Source organism: Onychostruthus taczanowskii, unplaced genomic scaffold, assembly GCF_017590055.1.
Source record: "Onychostruthus taczanowskii isolate IOZ18803 unplaced genomic scaffold, ASM1759005v1 scaffold26, whole genome shotgun sequence".
NCBI lineage: Eukaryota > Metazoa > Chordata > Aves > Passeriformes > Passeridae > Onychostruthus > Onychostruthus taczanowskii.
Genome location: NW_024499906.1, coordinates 4136384 through 4158479, shown reverse-complemented (window position 1 = coordinate 4158479; position 22096 = coordinate 4136384). Strand labels below are relative to the sequence as shown.

At 36.9% G+C, this 22096-nt stretch overlaps 1 protein-coding gene across 1 annotated transcript in view; it reads left to right on the top strand.

Moving 5' to 3' along the window:
- The window catches only part of VWA8 (von Willebrand factor A domain containing 8), a 183338-nt gene that overhangs the window by 106629 nt on the left and 54613 nt on the right, over window positions 1-22096 (top strand). Inside the window, exons 26-29 of the mRNA XM_041407213.1 lie at window positions 4433-4584; window positions 13181-13289; window positions 14234-14372; window positions 16084-16286. Coding sequence (XP_041263147.1) covers window positions 4433-4584; window positions 13181-13289; window positions 14234-14372; window positions 16084-16286 — 603 coding nt within the window. The remainder of the gene's footprint in view (window positions 1-4432; window positions 4585-13180; window positions 13290-14233; window positions 14373-16083; window positions 16287-22096) is intronic.

Sequence of the window (22096 nt, the reverse complement as noted above, 5' to 3'; positions counted from 1 at the left end):
AACACAAGGTAGAAGTCTAAACAAAAAGTCTGGACTCATTACAGACTGAATACCAGATAATTTATCGTTTTCTTTTCAGGGCAGTGGTAGAAGTACAGTAGACCTCAATGGGTATAGCATGTTTGAATTAAGGTTCTTGATTTCTACTGGAAATTATACAATTTTGCTCATAGACTGTAGCAATACATATCCTCATGGAATGTAAGATCAAAAAAAATACAGCTTTTTCACCAGGTCAAATTCTCTATCAAATAAAGCATACAATCTATAAATAAAAATATACAATTGTTGAAAGCAAAAAACTATGTTACATAGTATTTTAAGGAATAGCCAAGAGTCTAAGCTGTGAAAATAATCTAAGGTGCATACAGTAGTGTTAGTTTTAAGGGGAAGAATCAATGAAAGAAAGTGGAAGAATCAGCCAGAAAGACTGATAAGAAATCAATATTTTCTCTAGTAATCTCATTTTAAAAATCAGTGGAAACCAAATGATTTTTTTTTTAATGTTCAGTTCAAGTCCCAAACAGTCAATGTCTTTCGGGGGTTTTCTTGTCTTTTTCTTTTTTTTTTCGCTTTTAAGTGAACTGTCATTTCCTTTCTTCAGGAAGCAGTTGTCCAAGCAGTTATTAAAGAGGTATTGGATTTGTTCTGGTTGAAACAGGAGAGTTGTGATTTTTTTTAAAATTACTGAAGTAGAGGACCTTTGTACAAGTAGCTTGTGTTCCCAGAAGCCATCTGTTGTACCTCAGGAAATTTTTTATGATGTCCTGCTGACACAAGGGGCATGGAACTGTTGAGGCAATTCATTGCAGAGAAGTGTATTGATGACAGAATTTATGCAGTGATTCAGAAAACTGCAGACATACTTGGAGACTTCTAGGGAAAACTGGATATTATCTGAAGTACTTGACCAAAGTTTCTGCAGTACCTGGTGCAGGGAGGTTCACGAGTGAATTAGATAGCTTGGTGCCAGTGTGTTGGTTGTGCTTTCACTGAGAAGAACAGAGAAAACACAGTATTCATCATATAAATGTTGTTTCAGCATGATTCTCTACTTTTTACTGGTGGTATTAAAAGTGTAGAAGTTAGCACTTTCACTACTAAACATCGTCATGAACTTTTTCAATTCACATTTAGTGAATTATATTATATATTTAGTGTTTAGTTAGAATAGATGATGGAAGAATGGGTTTAGTACCTGTTTCATTGTACTTGTTACTTTGTTAGAACTAGGTGTTGTAACAAGGATGGCACAGGCTGTAGAACAATTTTTTATTATCCCACAATAACTTGTGTTTTTCTAAGCTGTAATGATGCAGCATTTCTAATAGGTCCCTCATAGACAGATTTAAAAAGCAGAACATGGTTTAATATGCTTTTATAGCAACACTAGTATTAAAATATTCTGTGCCGTGTACACCACAGATAAAAAAAGGTTTGTACAAGCTTAATTTAGCAGTGGTATTCTAGTCTATCACAGTGACTACCTAATTTTAGTATTGCTTGTGTCACAGGTATTTTATTACTAAGATCAGATATTTATAAAGTCAGGAAAATATTAAACTCCTGATGCTGATATTTGATTAAGAGTATAGGTCAAAGCATTTCTGAAATTCTTCTGTTTACTTCTGTTTTAATTTTTAATCAGGATTCAAATATCTGTATTTTTAATACATTTATAAACTTCTCTGACACTTAAGTCTATTTTTCAAGTTTTCTGTACCAGCCTAGCTCACTAATGGGGAAAAAAAACAATTCAGACTACAACTTCTTAAAATATCTCTCCACGAGTTTATTTTCATCACTGCAAATGTGCTGTACTGAGATGGAAGTGTCTAGGTCCTTGTCTGAAAAATCTAGTATTTCAATGAAAGGCCTGTGGAGAAAAAGTGAGATATTTTTAAATAGAAAAATTCTCACTCCAATCTCTTGCCAAAAAAAAAAGGATAAAATAAATCGTTTAGGCAAGTTAGGTGGTAAAGTTCCAGGATATAGAGCAAGTTGATAATTATTATTTTAAATTCTTTTTATTTGGTTTGCTCTATCTACATCTGTGGTGGGCTAACCCTGGCTGGATGCCAGGGGCCCACCAAATCTGTTCTGTCACTCCTCAGCTGGGAAGAGAAAATATAATGAAATGCCTGTAGAATAAGATAAAGGCGGGGAGAGATCACTCACCAATTACTGTCATGGGCAAAACAGACTTGACTTGAAGAAATTAGTTTAATTTATAGCAAATCAAATCAGAGTAGGAAGATGAGAAATAAACACAGATCTTAAAACACCTTCCCCTACTCCTTCCTTATTCCCAAGTTCAACTTCACTCCTGCTTTTCTCTACCTCCTCCCCTTCAGCAGCACAAGAGGATGGGGAAAGGGAGCTGTGATCAGTTCTTCACATGTTGTCTCTGCCACCACTTTCTCCTCAGGGGTAGGGCTCCTCACTGACTTCCCCTGCTCCAGTGCGGGGGCCCTCCCATAGGAAACAGTCCTCCATGAGCTTCTCTATTGTGAGTCCTTCCCACTGGCTGCAGTTCTGCAGGAACGGCTCCATCCTGGGGCCCTTCCACAGGGTCACAAATTCTGCCAGCAAACCTGCTCCAGCATGGGCTCCTCTCCCCACAGGGCCACAAGTCCTGCCAGGAGCCTGCTTCAGTGTGGGCTTCTCACAGCCAGAGGTCACAGCCTCCTTTTGGCATATACCTACTCCAGCTTTAGGTCCTCCACCTCAGTGGCTTTCTTAATCAATGACATCAGTTTCTCTGAGTGGTTTTCTGATATTAAAAATTCTTCATTTCTCTTACAGAATCCTAGAATAGTTTTGGCTGGAAAGCACTTAAAACATATTCTAGTTCCCTGCTGCTGTGGGAAGGGACACGTTCCACTAGACCAGCTTGCTCAAAACCCCATCCAATCTGTCCTTGAGCACTTCAGGAATGGGGCATCTACAACTTCTCTGGACAGCTATGCCAGTGACTCATGACCCTCATAGTAATGAATTTCTTCCTAATACCAGATCTAAATCTGCCCTTTTTCTGTTTAAAGCAATTCCCCCTTGTCCTATTACTACATGCCCTTCCAGTCCCTCTCCATCTCTCCTATAACCCCTTTTAGGTACTGGAAGGTGTTAAAAGGTCTCCTTAGAGTTTTCTCTCAGCCTGTCTTCACAGGAGAGGTGCTCCAGCCCTCTGATGATCTTTGAGGCCCTCCTATGGACTCAATGCAGCAGGTTCATGCTTATGTTGAGAGCCCCAGAGCTGGCTGTAGCACTGCAGGTGGGCTCTCAGCAGAGGGGCAGAATCCCCTCCCTCACCCTGCACTGCTTTCAGTGCAGCCCAGAACACATTTGGCTTTCTGGGCTGCAAGTGCACCTTGCCTGGTGTGTGCCTGGCATGTCCAATTGCCATGTCCAATTTCTCACCTTCCAGCACTCCCAAGTCCTTGTCAGAGCTGCTCTCAATCTGTTCATCCTCTAGCCTGTGCTGATTCAAGGCACACAGCCTTGTTGAACCTCATGAAACTCCTGTGGCCCCACTTCTCCACCTGTCTAGTTCCCTCCAGACAGCATTCCATCCCACAAGCATGTATCAGTCAGCTTGATGTCATCTGGAAGTTTTCTGGGAGTGCACTCAATCCCGCTGTTCATTGATGAAAATAATAAACAGTCCTGGTCCCAGTACAGGCCCCCAAAGTCTGTACTGACATTTGTCACACTTCTCCATTGGGACCTTGAGCCATTGATCACTACCCTCTAGATGCAACCATCCAACCATTTAATTCCTCATTCAGAATAATCAATCCAGCACAGTAACAAAACTTTAATTTCTGCTAAAGATACTAATGAAAGTCTGATAAATATTTGGGGCTTTTAAATGTACATAGCACATTTCAAATAGTATTTTTCCCTAAGGAAAAAAAAATAATTTGTGAATCTTAAGTGAATTTCTCTGTCTAATAAAATCCATCATGACCTAAAATAGTTTTTGTTAACCAAGCAGTGTGTTATCTGCTTCTCTATATTAAATGAAGTCAGAATTCTTTAATTAATTGTTTGTGTGAATTATATGAATGTGTGTCTTTTTAGCAGATCTTCATGGTTTACAAAAAGCAAATTTTAAGAATACAAGCTAGTATTAATTATATTCTCCAATGATTACACCATCTTGTGTATAATGAAATTAATTCTTTAAACCATTAATGGTGTTTAGTGTTAAATAATTGTCGCATGCTTTTTTTTGTTTAAATCAAGTTTAGTGTCAGTAATTTCATTCTGACTTGAAATGATGTCCTGAAAATGAAAAGTAAAGATTACTTCAGAACTCATCTGTCAATCAAAGTTACTGTTACAATTGTTCATTTTAGAAGTATGTAATGATGTGCTGTAACTTAATAGATAGTCACTAAAAGAAATTTGGTGGTCTGTGTCTTTACAGAAATTTCCATCTGAAGGACTCGCAAATGTTGTTCGAAATGTATTTGACTTTGACTCCTACAACAGTGAAATGCGTGAAATTTTATACAACACTTTGCACAAATATGGGATACCTATTGGAGCAAAACCGACCAATGTACAGCTGGCCAAGGAGTAAGAATAACATAAGATATATATTAAGAAGACATATTTCTGTTTCTCATGATCACTTTATAAGTGTGTTATTTTGCTGCTAATTGATTTTAAAACAACCTGAAATTCTTGGAAGTCAATCCTCCACTGATTCAAATTTATAATCTTCCAAACAAGTTGCAACAATATAAATTACTTCATGATTATTTGCTTATTATTAATATTTAATCTATAATGTCCATGTACATATTAATAGCTTGTAAGATAAACAGGTATATCTTAATAAAGGGAAATACTTGTTTCTTCTCCTGTGTTTTTAATTCAATTCCAATATACTTCTGTCCTGTTACTTATCACCTAAGTCTGCAGAAAAAAAAGTTGTCTTCAGTGGTAACTGTGTTTTGTTTTTGATGCTCACAGAGGGCTCTACAAAAGTATTTCTCTTGAATGGAGCAGTGTATGTAAGCTCAAAGAACTTTTGTATGTGTCTGTAAATCACTGTTATTCTTTAATGATGTTACTGCTTGACATATTACACCATATACTTCTTTTGCAGAGGTTAGAATCAAACCAGCTGCATTATGTAGTAATGCCCTCCCACCTTCAAGCCACCCCCAACTCTGTGAAGAATGAAAGCTGGAGAGATACTTTTTACAAGGGCCTTTATGGACAGGACAAGGGGGAATGGCTTTAAACTGAAAGAGGGTATGTTTAGATCAGATATTAGGAAGGAATTCTTTACTGTGAGGCTGGTGTGACACTGGAACAGGTCACTCAGAGAAGTTGTGGATGCCCCCTCCCTGTAAATGTTCAAGGCCACTACAAGTGTTGGGCAGGGCTTTGAACAACCTGGTCTAGTGGAAGGTGTCCCTTCCCATGGCAGGGGGGATTGAAACCAGATGATCATTAAGGTTCTTTACAACCCAAAATATTCTATGATTCTGTGAAACAAATGTAATACATTCTTCCAAAATTCACAGAAAACAGGCTTAAGTAGATCATATTAAAAAGCAATTAGAAAACTTACTCTGTCTTGAGCTCTAATACATAATTTATTTATGAAGAAACAAATATTTCCCTTTCATGGAGAAAGCTTTATGGATATATGGAAAATTGAGTTTGTCACATGACATACGTACTTCATATTTGCTGAGGAGGGACTGATTTTTATGTCATGATGGTGATTCTGGTGTGGGTGAGTGAGCACTGGAACAAATTGTCCAGAGAGGTTGTGGAGTGTCTCTTATTGTAGATATTCAAGAACCTTTGGATGCAACCCTTGCAACCCTGTGCCATGTGCTCTGTATGACCCTGCTTGAGCAGTGAGGTTGAAGCAGATGACTACTGTGGTCCTCTCCAGCCTTACACATTCTGTGGTGTTAAGTGTCCATGTGTAGGTTTCTCCTGCTGCAGCACCACTGTTATCATGTCTAATATCCTACATATAATTATTAAAAGAGATTGGCAGACTAGTGCCTGTGGTGTACCTTTTGGTTTTGTTGACAGGACTATTACATGCCTGGGGAGCCAGTACTTGAGCAATGACAAAGTCTGTCAAATTGACAGAACATACTTGAAACTCCTGCTGTAATTTCTTTGCTGAACTTGGTAATTTCTATTTTAACTAATTACAATTAGTAATTAGTCATAGTTTTTGAGAAATTTGGTCTTTGTATCATTTTAGAAGTATTAGATGTGGGAGAGCATTCTTTAGTAATGAGACAGTCAGAGGTTTAGGAAACATAACAGAAAGATTGCTGTAATTGGGGACTGCTCTAGAAGTGAGCAGTGACTTCTGGAAGTGAGAAGGTAAAAGAAAAATGTAATTATATTGAATTAAAGATAATCAGCTGATCATTTTGAATTCATCACTGAGGTTTTCTAGGACAGGTTGCACCAAGGATGACAGGCTTACCAGATCCCCACAAGATTCTCATCAAAAAACTTCACTAGACAGGCAGCTACGAGCATGTAATTTGTACACGGAAGGCCTAGGGGAGGAGAAACTACAGGAGCAATTCGCACACTGCTGATAAAAACAACTTTTTCTTAGATCTCACTGTGCTGGACTGAGCACTTGGCTTTGATGATCTGTCCACCCTACCTGTCTTGGTCTCAATCCCTCACTCTCATCCACTACAGCTGGCATTTCAGGTTCTTAACCCTCCATTGTAAGACAACCTTGATTTTTGGTCATAAGATTCACCCCTAGGGAGCTTGTAAGCCACAGGTGGATCACCTTGAATTACAGTCACATCTTTCATGTTTAGGCACAGTTGATTGTGTCTTGAGGTTTAAGAATATTGAAATAATCTCTCCAAATCTGTTCCAGCCCATATTGCAATCTCCCATGATGGACAAACACATTGAGGTAATTGGGTATATGTTGTTTGGACTGCTGCAGAAAAGATACTGGAATACTGACCTCTCTATTTCCCATGAATCTGAGACTAGGATAATGGTGTTAATCTAGTCTGGCCCACTTCCTTCAGAAAGGATGCAGGTTATTCTAAAACCTCATCTCATTTTTTTTGTGATTCATGCCTGAAGACCTTCAGAGATGAAATTCTATAACCTCCCAAGGCAAGTCAGTCTTGTTATTAAATAACCTCAGCATTGGGAAGTCACCTCTCAATCTTCCCTGTTTTTAAGGTCTCTGTTTGGTTTTTTTTTCATTAATGCTCCTTGTCTTCATTTGATGTGTGTCCATTGTTAAGTATTGGGTGTGAAACTGCTCAAGTTCATTTTTGCTGGAAGTACAGTAGTATGAGAGTACAGAATAGAAATGTATTGACATTTTAAAAGTCCAGTATGTTTGCATTTCATGCCATATTTAACTCATCTCTGTTTTCTAAACATCCACATCCTTTTTGCAAAACCCTCCATAGCACTTCCCATCTTCATACCCCATCTTCACTTTATGTGATCAACTTTCTTCACACTTACATTTTTTCTTACTGTATTGGGTTTTTTCAGATTGGTTTTATGACATGTCAATATCACTTTCTCTTTTAAGCTAGTTTTTCCTACCTGCTTCTAGGCTCTCACAAGCTGGCAATCTGAAGGTGTGATTTCTATGTTGTTCCAGCAACAACAGCATAGCCTCACAGATGACTTCTCTGCCCCAGTCTTTTTTTGGTAGACTTCAAAGACTTTCTAACTATCATAATAAATTGCTCAGCAATTCTATTAAGTAACATGAAAACTGGGATAATAGTGCAAACCAGTTTTTCCTGAGGATGTTAGTCATACAACAGCAAAATTGTTGTATAAGAATACAAATCCTGTACAATTAAATTTTGTGATACAGAAACATTTCCAGGAGATTCTGGGGCAGGAAAATTGTTATAGTGAAATGCTGACTCCTTTACAGATGTGCTCTCTGGCATGTCTTGGATCAAATGATTTGTGAATTCTTATTTTAATAAGCTTTGGAGAAGTCTGTCACCTATTACTGAATTGAAAAGAAAACTTGCGTAAATCAGAATCATTTAAATTGCTGCTGCAACATAACTGCTGTAAATGTAGGGGGAAAAAGCATGAAAAACACAAGCAACACACTAAAATACAGGGTCTCAATGGAAGAATTATTTAGGTATGTATCCAGCTGAAATTGCTGAAATCCAGGGAAAATTGAACAGATGCTTGCAGTGACCCTTATGGGAATTTCAGATTAAATTCGGGAATTAATATACCTAGTCTTGGAAGGGAAGATTAGATGGTATATAATGACCATTTACAGATTGATTCTTGCAGTAGTTGTTTTTTCAAGAGAGAAATTAATTTGTTGATACTAATTTATTTATTAGCAAATTAATATCATGTATTAGACCTATAAAGGAATGCTTTACTTGGTCTTTTTGCTTTCTTCACTTGTCATTTTATTTCCAGGTAGGATAATCATTCGTCAAGATAGTGACATGTTCAGTATTGTCAGGTGTTAAAATACTGTCTGTCTCTCCTAGTACCATCTGTACACTAGTTTATAATTTTTATCAGTATTGTATGTAAAGCAGATGGATTGTCTGTGATGGTTTACCAAGATGTAGTAGGTAAAATGCATTATTCATGGTACTAACTCATTGTCTTTCTTTATGTGTACAATTACATTTTGTTTTTCTCATTGACATCTGTTATGTCATATTTTTCTAAATTCATGTTAATCTGCCATTTTGGTACACAGTTCAGACCATCTGCAATTTTTAGGTAAAACAGCATTTAATCCTAATTCTGACACTTATGCCTGATGAAATTGTCATTCCATGTTTTTCCTCCTGTCACTATTCACTTCCAGGTGCTTCCTCTAAATTCAATATTTGTTTTATATGAACTGGATTTTTTATATGTAATGTAAATATGTACATTTTAACAGCTTTGTTTTTCTCTTGAGACTGTTCTTTCATGTAGCTTTTTTTCTCCCCCGGGTAATCTGTAGTTAATTATTGGATATGTCTCCCATCATACATATCTGTTGTCAACTCTGCGAGTTTTAACATACAAGTGTTCTGAATGTCTACTTCAGAATGTCTACTGCATGTCTTCAAATCAAAATATGTTTGGATAAATCATGGAGAACTGGTTGGCAAGGAATTTGCCTGATTTCAAGCTGTATCTTACTTAAGTCCAAAAAGGTTACGTGGGATGGAAATCTTTTCAGCTAGATGGAGCACAGGCTGTTACTGGAGGCCTTGAATAATACATTCTGTGCCAGCACTGAGCTGGTTTACAAGATCATATTTTAAGCAGCTTTGTTGTATGTCATAGTTCATCTCCACAGCTGTACTAATACGATGCTTGGCAGTAAAGAATTTGCTTTCAGTGGAGCTGCACTTTTACAACATTAATATCCATCTTGTGTTATGTTCTCTGAAAGCTAAATAAATAATTTTATAAAGCAGGTTCTGTGACTTCTTAACACAGTTGTTTGGTGATTTAGGTTTTTTTGTTGTTTGATCATTTTTTTAGATGCCCTGAAATGAATTTATTTTCTTAAATCAAAAATATAAAATGGAAAGAAATTGTGTTCTATAGATGTCACTTTGAAAAGTTTTCTAGCAGCACAAGAGAATTATGTTTTGACAGATCAATTTCCCTTTGATGGTTGTGCATGCAGAAATTCAGGCTAAACAGTAATTTCTTGTAAAAGTGCCCCATCAGCTGTAGGTCTCATGTAATCACTTTTCTGAACCCTGCCTATATACAGATTTCATGGACAGCAGTAATCATGTCGAAAACCGGGATCTAAAATTAAGGGTGAATAAACAGAAAAACAATTTTGAATTTTCCTTAAGCAACAGGCTTTGACAAATCCATAATCAAAGATCTGATGAGGAATAATTCCTTAGAAATTGCTCTTAAATCTTGGATTTCTTACAAGATTAATGCAGTCTGCCTGTAGCTTTTCTGTTCTAGAAACCCTTTCCAGCTTTTGATGGAGGCAAAAATCATGGATTGCTCTGTACACCCCAGCTTGGAGAGACCAGTGAAGTTTTAGTACCATTCTTACTCAGCTACTGCACTTTTTATACCTATCAGATCTCTTTGCCTTACAGATTTTTGCCAGTGTTGGCATTTCCATTGTTTTCCATCTGTCTTTTAGGTAAATGATATTTAGTTGATTAATTTGAAATATAGCAATGTGGCAGGAGAATCTAGTGAAGTTTTATTAGTTCTGTCACTTCAAGTTATTTTCAAAATTTGCTTGTTATAAGTCCTAGGAAAATAAGGTAGTTTCCTTACTTCGATGTGTATCATATGTATTCACTAGGGGAAGACCGTTAAGATGTATACACCTTTTTAGTGTGGATGTGTTGTTCCAGTTGTTCTGCACCCTCACTCCCTCCTGAAACTCATTCAGCAGACTGATTGTAAGACCATAATGCCACCAGCTTCTTTAATACTCTTAGTTTTTATTAGACCAGATTTACACGAAAGAGCAGTGGGACAGCAAAGAAAAAAAAATTGTCAGGCCCTGGAAGAATGAGGTCCCTATTACTCTTGACAAAGAGCTTTGTATTATGAATTCTGCTTTCTTTATTATTCTGAAATTCAGATCTATATTTCCCTCCTCTTTGCTATTTATGATGACTGCTCTGCTGCCTTGGAGAAACTAAATCATTCAGAAACAGGGAAGAGAACAAAACCTCAAAAATCTAGGAGAAAGTAGAAATCAGTTTTCCTGAGGGAAGAGAGAACTATTAGCAAAGAAAATCTCCAGAAAGCTGAAACAGAGTGGAAATATTTATTTGGGAATTCAATCTGTAATTCTGTTGCCATAAAAAGCAGGATATTTGGTTAGAGGTGGTTAATAACATATGTTTTGTTTCAAATTTTAATAGCTATTCATGATCATTAGTAAATTCTTGATTTCTAGGATGTTGTCCATGGGAGCAATGTGTAAGGAATTAAAACTAAAGTCCAAATCCTTGTGAGAGATGATGTTCCACTGAGCTAATGAGAAACAACTCTTGCTGATTATAGGCATATCAGAGATTATGCTACTCAGAGTCATAGAGCGAAAAGAAGTCTCCAGGGTGTTTTTGCACACAAGACACCTTGTGGCTCAAGACATAAACAATGTTTTGCCAACAAATCATTTAGAAACCCAAATGGAAGCCTGAAGTAAAATTCTGTTTCATGGACATCTCAACTGACATTTGGTCTAGTGGCTTGACCGTTTGTCTGTTTTTCTGGTTGCATGAATAAATGCATCTAAGAACTTTGTATATGTTGAAATACTGCATCATGAATGTTTCTTCCTAATGGTGTTGAATGTTGTAATTTGCCATGTAAAAACACAACCCCGTGTACTTGGTGGTTTTTGCTTTTGGTTTTTTTTTTTTTTTTTTTTTTTTTTTGTTTTTTGTTTTGTTTTGTTTTTTTTTTAAATCTAGCTTAATTTCTCATCTTCATTTGGGAAGAAGAGATTTTTGGCTATACTAGCTAGGTGTAAGAATGGAAAAATGCAGAATGAAGTCAGGAAAAATGTAGAATTAATCACTCTGCAAACACGGATAACTATTGATATTTTTAGTCAGGCAACAAACAGGCTATGAAGATTCTCCTGGTTCTTTGACTAAGAGAGTGAATTAATGAGATACTCTTTCCCCCTCATTACTTGCCCCAGTGGCACATTGCTGGCAGCTGGCCATTTATTTATCTGTGAGCACCAATGATCAATAGCATCCAAACCATTTTCTGTTTGCGAAACAGTGTCTTTGGCAGTCTGACTGCCTTGGCAGATGGTCCAGACACAGAATGGTGATGGAGGCTGAGTGAATGCCTGTGACTTCTGGCTTCTGGCTGCTTAAGTGTTGAGACATCTTTCCTGAATGAGTAGCAAAAATTGAGGGATATCTGTATTCATCCCTTGATTTTTCCCATAAATTCTTAGGGGAAAAATAAAATAAAACTAAAATTCTCTAAGTTTTATGTATAGTCCAAGTGATATTCAGTTTTCTTAATTTGGGATCCCTTCTTATTCTGAAAATAATATAGAGAAGAAATTGAACAATCCTCTGATATCTAAAAGTGCCAGGTTGGCTGGTGAGGAGAAGGAAGACAATTGTAACAGTAGGAACAAGCATCATCAGATAGGACAGAAGAGACCAAGCAGATACTTTTAACAAACAGTCTAAGAGAACTTCCTTAAAATAGACTTTGAAGATATTTATAGAAACTGGGAGAAGGAATGTCTTCTATTCTCTTGCCAAGTCCTGTAGCTGTGCAGTAATGTGCAACAGCATGTAATACAGAATGCTGTTTTGGTAGGGGGTGTCTTTAGGAGCAACTGGTCCCAAGAAAAAGAAGCCAAAAGTAATGAGTTTGTTAGCTTGAAGGTATCTACGCCAGTTAATGAAGTCAAACTGCTTTCAATGACTGTAAATCACTTCATAGGAAAGAAAGAAAAATTGCACTGTCTGTATTTTGCTGTGATGCTACATTGTCACACATCAGCCTTTTCTTTTCCTGTATAAATGAGTTTTGCTGTGATCCACATATTTCTTCCTTAGATAAACTATACAGAAATGAGGAAATTAGACCAAGGCAAGCAAATGTGACTTTTGAAGATGTCCCTATCTTTTCTGCAGATTGTACTGGACAGAAGGCAATGGGATAGTCTCATGTCTGTATTCCTTTACCTTTTTTCATGTGAGCAGTGGTAAAATAAACACAAATAATTTGCGACTTTCATGGTTAATGAGCCACAGAGCTTACTGTGCTTATTCTGCTGGTCTTTTAGAAGAGTGAGCTACTGACTGGAGTTCTTCAAGGGGTGATGGCACAGCCTGATCCAAATAAAGCAAAGCAAGAGATGGTTTGGATAGATCTCACATAATTCAGAATGGAAAACTTTTCCTTTTAAGGCCATATTATATACATTGCTTCTTCTTTTATGATACTGCTTAGATTGAGTGTGTATTAGTAGCCCAGAAGGCTAAAATTTTTGTGATTTAAAATGTAAAGAGGAATGAAATACTTTAGCAAGGAAACACTTTCTGCAAGAGAGTCATCAGATATATTTTGTTGGAAAAATGCAGTTGTCTAAATTATTTATTCCATATCACTTACTGATTAATAACTGTAAAAATGCATTTGTTCCTACATTATTTGACAGACTGCCATTACCAGATCATAAGTTTGTGGGCTACTGGAAGGTCGATCAGCCAGGAAATGCACAAAAGAAAATGCTGTGTCCATCAGAAACTCAAAAAATAGATGTAAAGGTTTGTCTCCTAAATTATTTTTTTATTCATATACTACTGGTTTTATTTATTGGGTTGTGACAAGTCTAAAATGTGATTAATTTATTCAGGAAAAAGAGTGTATACAAGGCATGGTCTTTGTTGCTTGTTCTTGGAGTTTTTACACTGACTAGAAAAATTATCATTTTCATATACCTAGCTGTCACAGTGTAAGATGTGCTTGAAAACCAGTAAGTTTGGCCAGAAGTTCTTGAAAAGAAGTATGTATAAGGATATTGAAAATACCTTATCTGAAGAAACTTTGTAGCTGTCTTGGATGTTTGGGGATGGCCAGTTACAGGCCCCAGATCTCAATTTTTGGCTAAGATCAGTGACTGAAAAGGAAGCTGCTTTCTGTTTCTATTTTGCCTGCAGCTGAAGTCTTACAGGTCTTTGGCACTGGCAAGTTTGAATCTGAACCTTTGGTACAATTTGATCTGCAGCCAAAGTTTCTAAGTCCTTTTCAGCTCTGAGTTCTTGGCTTAACTTCAGTAATTATTACTCCAGTGAGTAAGGAAAAACCTGTACTTCTAATGTGTATGGGTGAGATTTAAACTTTATATAATAAGAAATTGCCATATAATTTGTTTGAAACAGAAATATTCTGGTATTTTCCTTGTATAAACTGTGTTTCAGCGTTACATGATATCTCCTAGTGCTACTAAGTGATAATGGTTCCAAACCATGAAAAGACTAAAGAGAGGCACAAGGTTTCTATACTGTAAAGGAAATGATAGTGTGGACATTCAGAGAGTTTATATAAAAGGCATTTCCTTTTCCCTTTAATTTGTTTAGTAATAAATATTAAATTATTTAGTGTTTTTTTATTGTTAATAGTATTATAGCATTAAGAAGATTTCTGTATTTTCATAAAGAATGGGGAGTGGAATATTTTAGGAAGCCCTCATGATTATTATTTGTTTTAGGGCCCTGTGCACTTAAATATTCAAGGCTTTCCACTGGAACGACATGAAGCCAGGTCCATCAGTTTCACAGAAGAACTTGCTTTTTGGACACTGCCTTTAGATGAAATTAACTTAGTTTGCGACGTCACAGTAACAAAAGGTACAGTAAGAAAAGCTACTGGCATTTGTAATGATCTGCAATGTTACAAAGAGGTGAGATGTCCTGGAGATGAGGAAGGACTGGGCTGTTGACTTCTTAAGTGCGTGCCAATAGTCAGTGGCAGAATATAAAAGAGCAAGATGAGGGATTTCAGGTGTGGTAACAACTCCAGTGGATTTACAGTAGTGTGTATTGCTAGATATGCTTGAAGTAGAGTATAGGAATAATACTAGGAATTGTAATATGAGAATTAAAAATATAGAGTATAGGAGTGAACTATAAGAATAATAACTTATCTTTTTCTACTTTATTTCTTAAATAGTAGGTGAAATACAAAAATAATCCACTGAAATTGGTGCATAATTTCACTGAGTCATTGTGGTCATTGTAAGGATATGCATCTTTCTCAAACTAAGAGAAAGATGTGTAATTAAAGTAGAACAGCCACAAAATTGCAAGTTTGTTAAATTTGTGTGTTCAACACTGCGTTACTTGACAAAAACAATTCTTTGACTTTTCCTCTCTCAATTCAGTTTTAACACAAATCTTTTAACTTGGAGAGTGTTGTGTTTTTTTCCTCTGTGCTCGTACTGATTCTTTCTCACTGGACCAAACCTGCCTTAGTTACCTCTACAGTTTATGTCCCAGAGGGAATTGCACCATTGGGAGTATTCATAAATGTTTTTAGGGTTCATGATTAAGCATGTCTTGATGCCTTAAGTTTTTAGCTTTTATATTTTTCAGATCCTGTACTGTATTAGTGTATAACTGTGAACTCCATACAGAGTGTTAGTAAGCTCTCTTCCCATTTTGATCAGACAAAACAATCCTTCCAGGCCTGAGAACCAACGCCACCCTCACAGCCTCAGGCTCTGAAAAGTATAAATAAAAGTGTATGGCAGGGAGCAAACTGGGGGAATATGGCTTCATTCCCTGGAGCTGTAACTGGACAATTAACCTCTGATATGCAAATAGATGAAGCATATCTGCCTGAAAAATTCGTGACCATTGTCCATCTTGGGTGTAGCCTCTGCAAGGCTTTTGCACTGCCCAAGGTGTGTATGTTAAAGGCCTTTAATAAATACCTGCTTTATTCTCTAACTCTGTCTAGCCTCTGTTCTAGGTAGCCATTCCAAGGCATCAATCTAAACATTATTATGTATCATATGCCCATCTTTAATGATCAGTACTGGAATGCTGCTCTTTCTATTTGCAGTCCAATTTACAAATACATTAGCAGACATTCATGGAAGCGAAACAGAAATTAGGTAGCTTTTATTGGTTTCAAGAGTTGTCTGAAATTTTTCAGGAAGGTGGTTTATGTGAAAAGTTCTGTGCAATGTTTGTACAATGTACTATGTTTAATTATTAAATGCATTAATTTAAAGGGAGGATAGGATAGAGAAAGAAGAAGAAACAAGATTATAAACCAGAAAATCAGAGGAACATACTAGCAGCTGGCAGACACTGCAGTCATGCCTACACAAATGTATCTTGGACTACTTTTTTTGAGTTGATAGTGTTGTGGCAAGGTTCTGCCTTTTAACATTTAGTTAATATCAAGAGATCATTTCTCTTTATCTCCCTTGTCAACAGTGGTAATTTTTCAGTACTTTTTGCTGTATCATCTGCCAAGTTTATGACGTATCTATTTCCAGAAGAGAAATGCACAATGTCAGTAACTTTTCACTATTTTGTTTTCTTATTTCAGAAGAAGAACATAAAAATGTTCTCTATGTTACTACATGCAATCCTGTTTCCTTGTACTTCATGAACATTTCTAGTAAGACTGGATACTTTGTGGATCTTTATGACCTCTTCCCAAGAACAGTTGGAAGTGTCTGGCAACCTTTTGTGACTGCAGCACCACTGGGAAATCCACTTAAAGGTCAAGTGGTTCTACATGAAGAGGAGGTAAAAAAATTAAATTCCAGCTAAATGCTTAGTCATGAGCAAAGTAGTACCACGAGGGTATGTCACTGGGGACTCCACCTCTATAGACTGGACAAGGCTACCTCCTGCTGAATGTTTTCTCTTTTACTGTACTTGTAGCTTGAGAGTTTCCTTCAGCTTTAGTTTGTAAATGGAGATTTTCCTCTTGCACATTTTAGCTGGACAATGTTCTTTTCCATTCTTGAAGCTGAGTTCTACCTGCTTATCTTCTCTTAATGGAGAAGATAGAGGGAGATTGGGCTTATGGGAGAAAGGGGGAGAGTCAGTTAAGTTCAGGAGTCTCAGTCAAACAGCATATGTCTGCAAAGAACTTAAGTTGACATAAAGTGTTTTGTGTGAACTTAAGTTATGCTCCAATCTTGTCCCACTTTTGCTTTTCAACTAGTATATAAAAGAGACATTTTCTGAGTCACCAAGTAAAATGTTGCTTGTATTTGCTCCACATTTGTTTTGTAAATCCTTGTATTTCTGCTTCTCTAACCTGTGAAGTGTTGAGACTAGAAGGAAGACTAAGTAAGCCTTGACATACACAACGCAAATTGAGAACCACTAACAATTTCAGTGTTGGTTTGACTCAAATGCTTTTTTAAAGACAACTATTGCATACTTTGCACTTTCCCTTACTATCTGTGAGCTGATTGTAACATTTCCAATTCAAGATTTCTTTGCCCAGGAGTGGGAACGGGAAACGGTATATACTGCTGCTGCTGTAAATTTTTTAAATTAAAAATAGTTTATTAGGCTACCTAGCACTCAATGTGGTTTGACACTGGCATTAAATCAGTCATTATTGTTGGCTTTTTTTCCCTTTCTTTGAACTTCTTCTGTCAGTGTTTCAGTAAGTGAGAGACTTCAACCTAGAAGAACCTTTCCTACATTGAGTTGGGGTGTTAATAGTTTTCAGACATTTCTAGTGTTTCTGCAGTGCTGTTGTTCCAAGAATATTTGTCAAGTGTTGCTGCTACTTTGTGGTTGTCACATGCTGCTGTTAAGCTCATTGCCTTATGAGAAACACAATTCTTCTGCCTTTGGTAGAACTGCCTATGCAGGTGCCTGTTTGATACTTTCCAATGCAAACTGGAAACAATATGATTCTGAGGTTACCTGCTTGTTGACCAGCTATAGAAATACCGTCTGGGCTATTTTGAGGTGCAGATAGCACATTTTTTTGGTCCTAAATAATCCTTGGCTTCCTTTGGAGAAGCTGATGCAGGAAACTAAAACAGGTGGCAGTCTGTCTTGTATCTAAGAATGTTTAGAAAGTCTCACACTTTTTAATATAAAGCCAGCAATATTCTTTGCATTCCAAATCTCAAAAATTCCTACCATTTTGTTTTTCACCAAACCACAGTAGCATCTGGTGTCAGAAATGAAGGTTCTTCCATGAAGCTTTAGGTAGTTATCTCAGAGTCTGGTTTTGGCTGTCCTCATGGAATATACCTTTTAGTGATGTATGATAGATACATTTTTCAGACTCTGAAATAAAATTTGTGACATGGAGAGACTGTGGAAGTCAGTGTCCCTTTCCAGATGACTTCAGTCATGCTATAACCTCATGTCTTTCTCTAGCAAAGCTTAAATATTGCCAGTTTCAGCACTTGTACTTGGCAAGTGCTACAGGTGAATACATACTGTCTGTAAATAATCCTGTTTTACACTGGAAAATAATACAGAATTAAAATATTCTCAATGTTTTGCATTATCTTCGAACTTCTTATCTATTTTTGCCATTAAGGGCAGACCTTATTTGCTATTTGAGAAAATATGTTTCATTTAATTACAAACTTGTTTGCAAAAAGTCCTGTTCTTAGGACACCATTCAGAAGTAATTTTAGACTTCTTGAGAACTTAAGCAAGCAGCTTGGAAAACAAAAAAAGAAGGAAGATTATTCTCTTGTATATTGCATGCTCATATCCATGGACTACATTGGTAATTTATTTGGGATTGGTTCTTAAGTGAGGCATTAAAACAAAGGTTAGACAAGTGCTGCTGTTGTAGTCTTCACAGCCACTGCTATCCTTCCATGTATTGGGGTTCAAGTATTGGGATCTCTAGCTCCCACTGAATCACAAGAAGGATTCTCGAGCAGTGTAATTTTTCCACACAGAGCTTAGGTTTTATTCCTAACTCCTCCTGCAGTGGAGCCCTGGAAAAATCATGTGCTCTGTGCACCTGTGAAATAAGGTGGATGTTCTTAATCCATTATTATTGATGTTACCAATAAGCAAATAGCCTAAGATAATCATCCAAGTACCTTCTGTATTTGCTGTGAGAACAGGGGTAACCTGAAGAGCATTTCTTCTCAGCTCAAGTAGAACATGTTTAATTGCCCTCTGGAAGTTTCTCTCGCTTCCCACTGGCTACAGAAAGAGACTTGACATATAGTCAAGGTGCCTACTTTTGAGTGTACTAAGATCATTGGCAGGCACAAACTCAGAACTTGCAGCATTCACATGTTAAGAAAAGTAAATTAGTGGCACATCTACATTTTGAGCAAGGCTACAAGAGTTAGCTAGTTGTACCAGGGTGCATCAAACAAAACAAGAAAAACAAATAACATTTGATATAAATAACATTTGATGCTTTAGAGATTCATCTGTGTTTAGTTGCAAAAAGACTAAGAAGTATTAACAATATTTGTAAAAATAAACTTGCGTCTATTAAATAAAGTGACCACTTGACAGCTGCTATTTCATAATAATCAATATCATGCATTAATTAGACAATACCAAAAGCAGCTTTTTCAGTTTTTTTCTTTTAATAAAGGTCTTTGGAGATTAATGTTTCTGACTATGTTATAAAAAAAAACAATTTTAAATGGATGATAACCTTATTGGAAAAGATGAAATTATTATATTGTGGCTCTTCAAATAAGCTTGTGGGTTTTATCTTGTTCCCAGATGACATCCATCTAGATTCAGTAGAGCCCTCCAGTGAAATAAAATGAAAAATCACTATTTCTTCCTGTCCTTTTAAATAAAAATTTACTGAAAGTAAACTCCTCAGGGATTTAACTTAATGGCACAAGTGGGAGATTTATCTGATTTTAAGCCACATTTACATCTGCTTGGAAGAAAGGGTAGATGATTTTATTCCTCATGGTGGCCATTGGTCTCAGTGAGTGCAAGCTGTTTTGACTCTTTTTGTTCAGACTAAATTCATGGACTTTGAAAGGACTCTGAAGAAATCTCAAGTAACTTTGTAAGATGGGAATTGCATTCATCTTTTCAAAGTAGCAATGCCTCTGCCATCTGTCCTCCCCACAAGTACTTCAGGACCTACTCTTATTTTCTGCTAGAGCTTTGTGCCCTCTGTATGCGCTTTCCTTTCTGCATCTCTCACATCGACTGCTCAGAATAAGAACAAGTACAGACAGAAAAGAGTTTTGATAATTTTTATGCATGATTTTATATGCGGTTGTAGGAGCAAACTGCACATGGAGAATTGATTTGCTCATAAATTAACAGCACACTTCCAGGATTTTTTACGAGCGCTTTACTGTGTTGAAAGGCTACAACTGGACAAACAGAGTAACCTACAGGCTACCTCAGGGAGCACAACAAGCTTTGTACAGGCTGCTGTTCCTGCTGGCATCCTTTAACTCTACTTTTATCTTTCTTGGTCAGGAAGTGGGGTGGGGGGGAAGGAAATGCTTTTCCCTGTCCCACGTGCTGCTGCAGTTGTGTCAAAGCTCTCTGATAACAAGGGAGTGAGAGAGTCTGTGGCACAGAAACTGACACAGAGACCCACCTCAATCACCACATGCAGGAGATGGCAACCATTTTTTAAAAGAAGACTTCTTTTAACAGTTTGTGATCTGGCCTGTAGCACAAGTGAGGATCTGAATATGAAAAGATCAGTAACATAGTAACTTCTGTAACCTCTAATCCCTATGAAATTCTGATGTGTTTCCTAGAACAAAGGGTGCATTTTCTTATTTTCTTCAAAAACTAGGGGTTTTTTTATATATCATATAAGACTTTCCTTTTCTATGAGTACACCGTATAGGAAAGGTCTGCTTATATAGAAATGTGTGCACGCTCCGTAGAATGGGAGAAGGCTCATTTTCCATAAGCGCAAAGAAAGCTTATACCACTACTTGTTGTTCTCAGTTCACTGAAATCTTGAATACAGTCTCCCAAATCATCTGCAAGACACCACTTGCATTAATTAGAACACCAGTAATCTACTTGCAAACATTTCCCTACCTCTGAAGACGTGATGGTTTGAGCCCCAAGCCATACATTTTTGCACAGACTTTTTCCAATTGAACCTGATGAACAGTGTGTTAATGTTTCTATCTGTTCCTATTATTTACAGTGTCAGGGTTGTAATGTTTCTGTCACTCAAGAGATCCTTGAGTAGCTCTAATAGAAAAGGTGGGATAGGAGGCCATAGGATGTATGATTGCCCTGCCAAGCTAAGGATCAGCCTCAGTCTAAAGCAGACTGTGTATCCAAGCTTGCTTGCTGAGGACATGAGCATTGAGGGCAGAACAGATCAAAACTGACAGTGAATTTGGGGAGAAGAATACAAGAATGTTAAACTGAGTTATTTGCACTGTCCCACTCTGAAACTTCCCCAAGCTCACCTCTGTCTGCAAAACCATAAGGAATAACTTCCCATAAACGCAAAATGAAGTCACAGTCCTGTTTGGTTAAGAACTTTTTAGAGGAAAATGCTGGCTAAAATAAAAACGGCAGTAAGGAAAGGGAAACTTTGCAGTAACTAAAAATAAAGGCACACCACTTCACAAGATTGGTTATTGCATCTGTCCAGAGTTTGGAATTCCAGACACTGGGGTCAGGAGGTCGCCCAAAGGTTACTTTTCTCCCAGTCAAGAACAAACAGAGCGGAATTGCACACCAACAACTTCTCCCAGCCCACTTGAAGAGTTGCCAGAGCTGCTCTTGGATATGATCACAAGTGACGCAAAAATCTATTTTTAAAAACAGACAGAATATGCATCAGTCACTTAGCGCAGAAGGAAACCATTAACATCAAAAGGGGTGGAGTAGAGAAGCTTTTTATACTACCAACTGCTCTCAAAAATTTAACACTAAATGGAAGAATGTAATTGATTCATATATGTTCTTTATCTCACGTGGAAGGCTAATGCTATTTCAGACTTGTATAAATGAAATATGGCAGAAAACCAAAATCCAAAGCAAATGTCCTATTTTTTTCCCTGAATCACATTTCTATAATTTTAGTTTGTAATACATAAGCAAGCTTCTTTTTTTAGAAATATTGAACTTGAACTAAAATTCCCAAATGCTCCAAATAACATGATAATATTTTAAATACTTTACCATATTTAGCTTCAAATTACTGTCATTATTAAAGTTAACTCTCACAAATATTTCTAGTGAAAGTATGAAGAGCATCCAAAAGAACAAAACTGCTGTGACTCAGATTGTTCGTATTTGTTTTATTTAAGGGAATTCATGGGAATTTATGTTTTACTTCCTTAACGTCTATTGTGCATTATTGCACATGTTGTACGTAGGCAGTTTACTTTTAGTAAGTCCTTGCAGAACCCAATGTCCTTGCAGAAGTGAACGTTTCCTTGAATGGCCAACAAAAAATTGAGCTCAAGGCTTAATTAACTTATCCCTTTGTACCTTTTGAATTTCATTTGATGCAGTTAAGGTTGGCCCTTAACTATTGAATGACTATTGTCTTGAATTCTTAGTTAAACACATTAGGAGCAACTATAGCATTTTGCAAAAAGAAATGTTTAAAAAGCCCCCATCATTTGATAGCATCT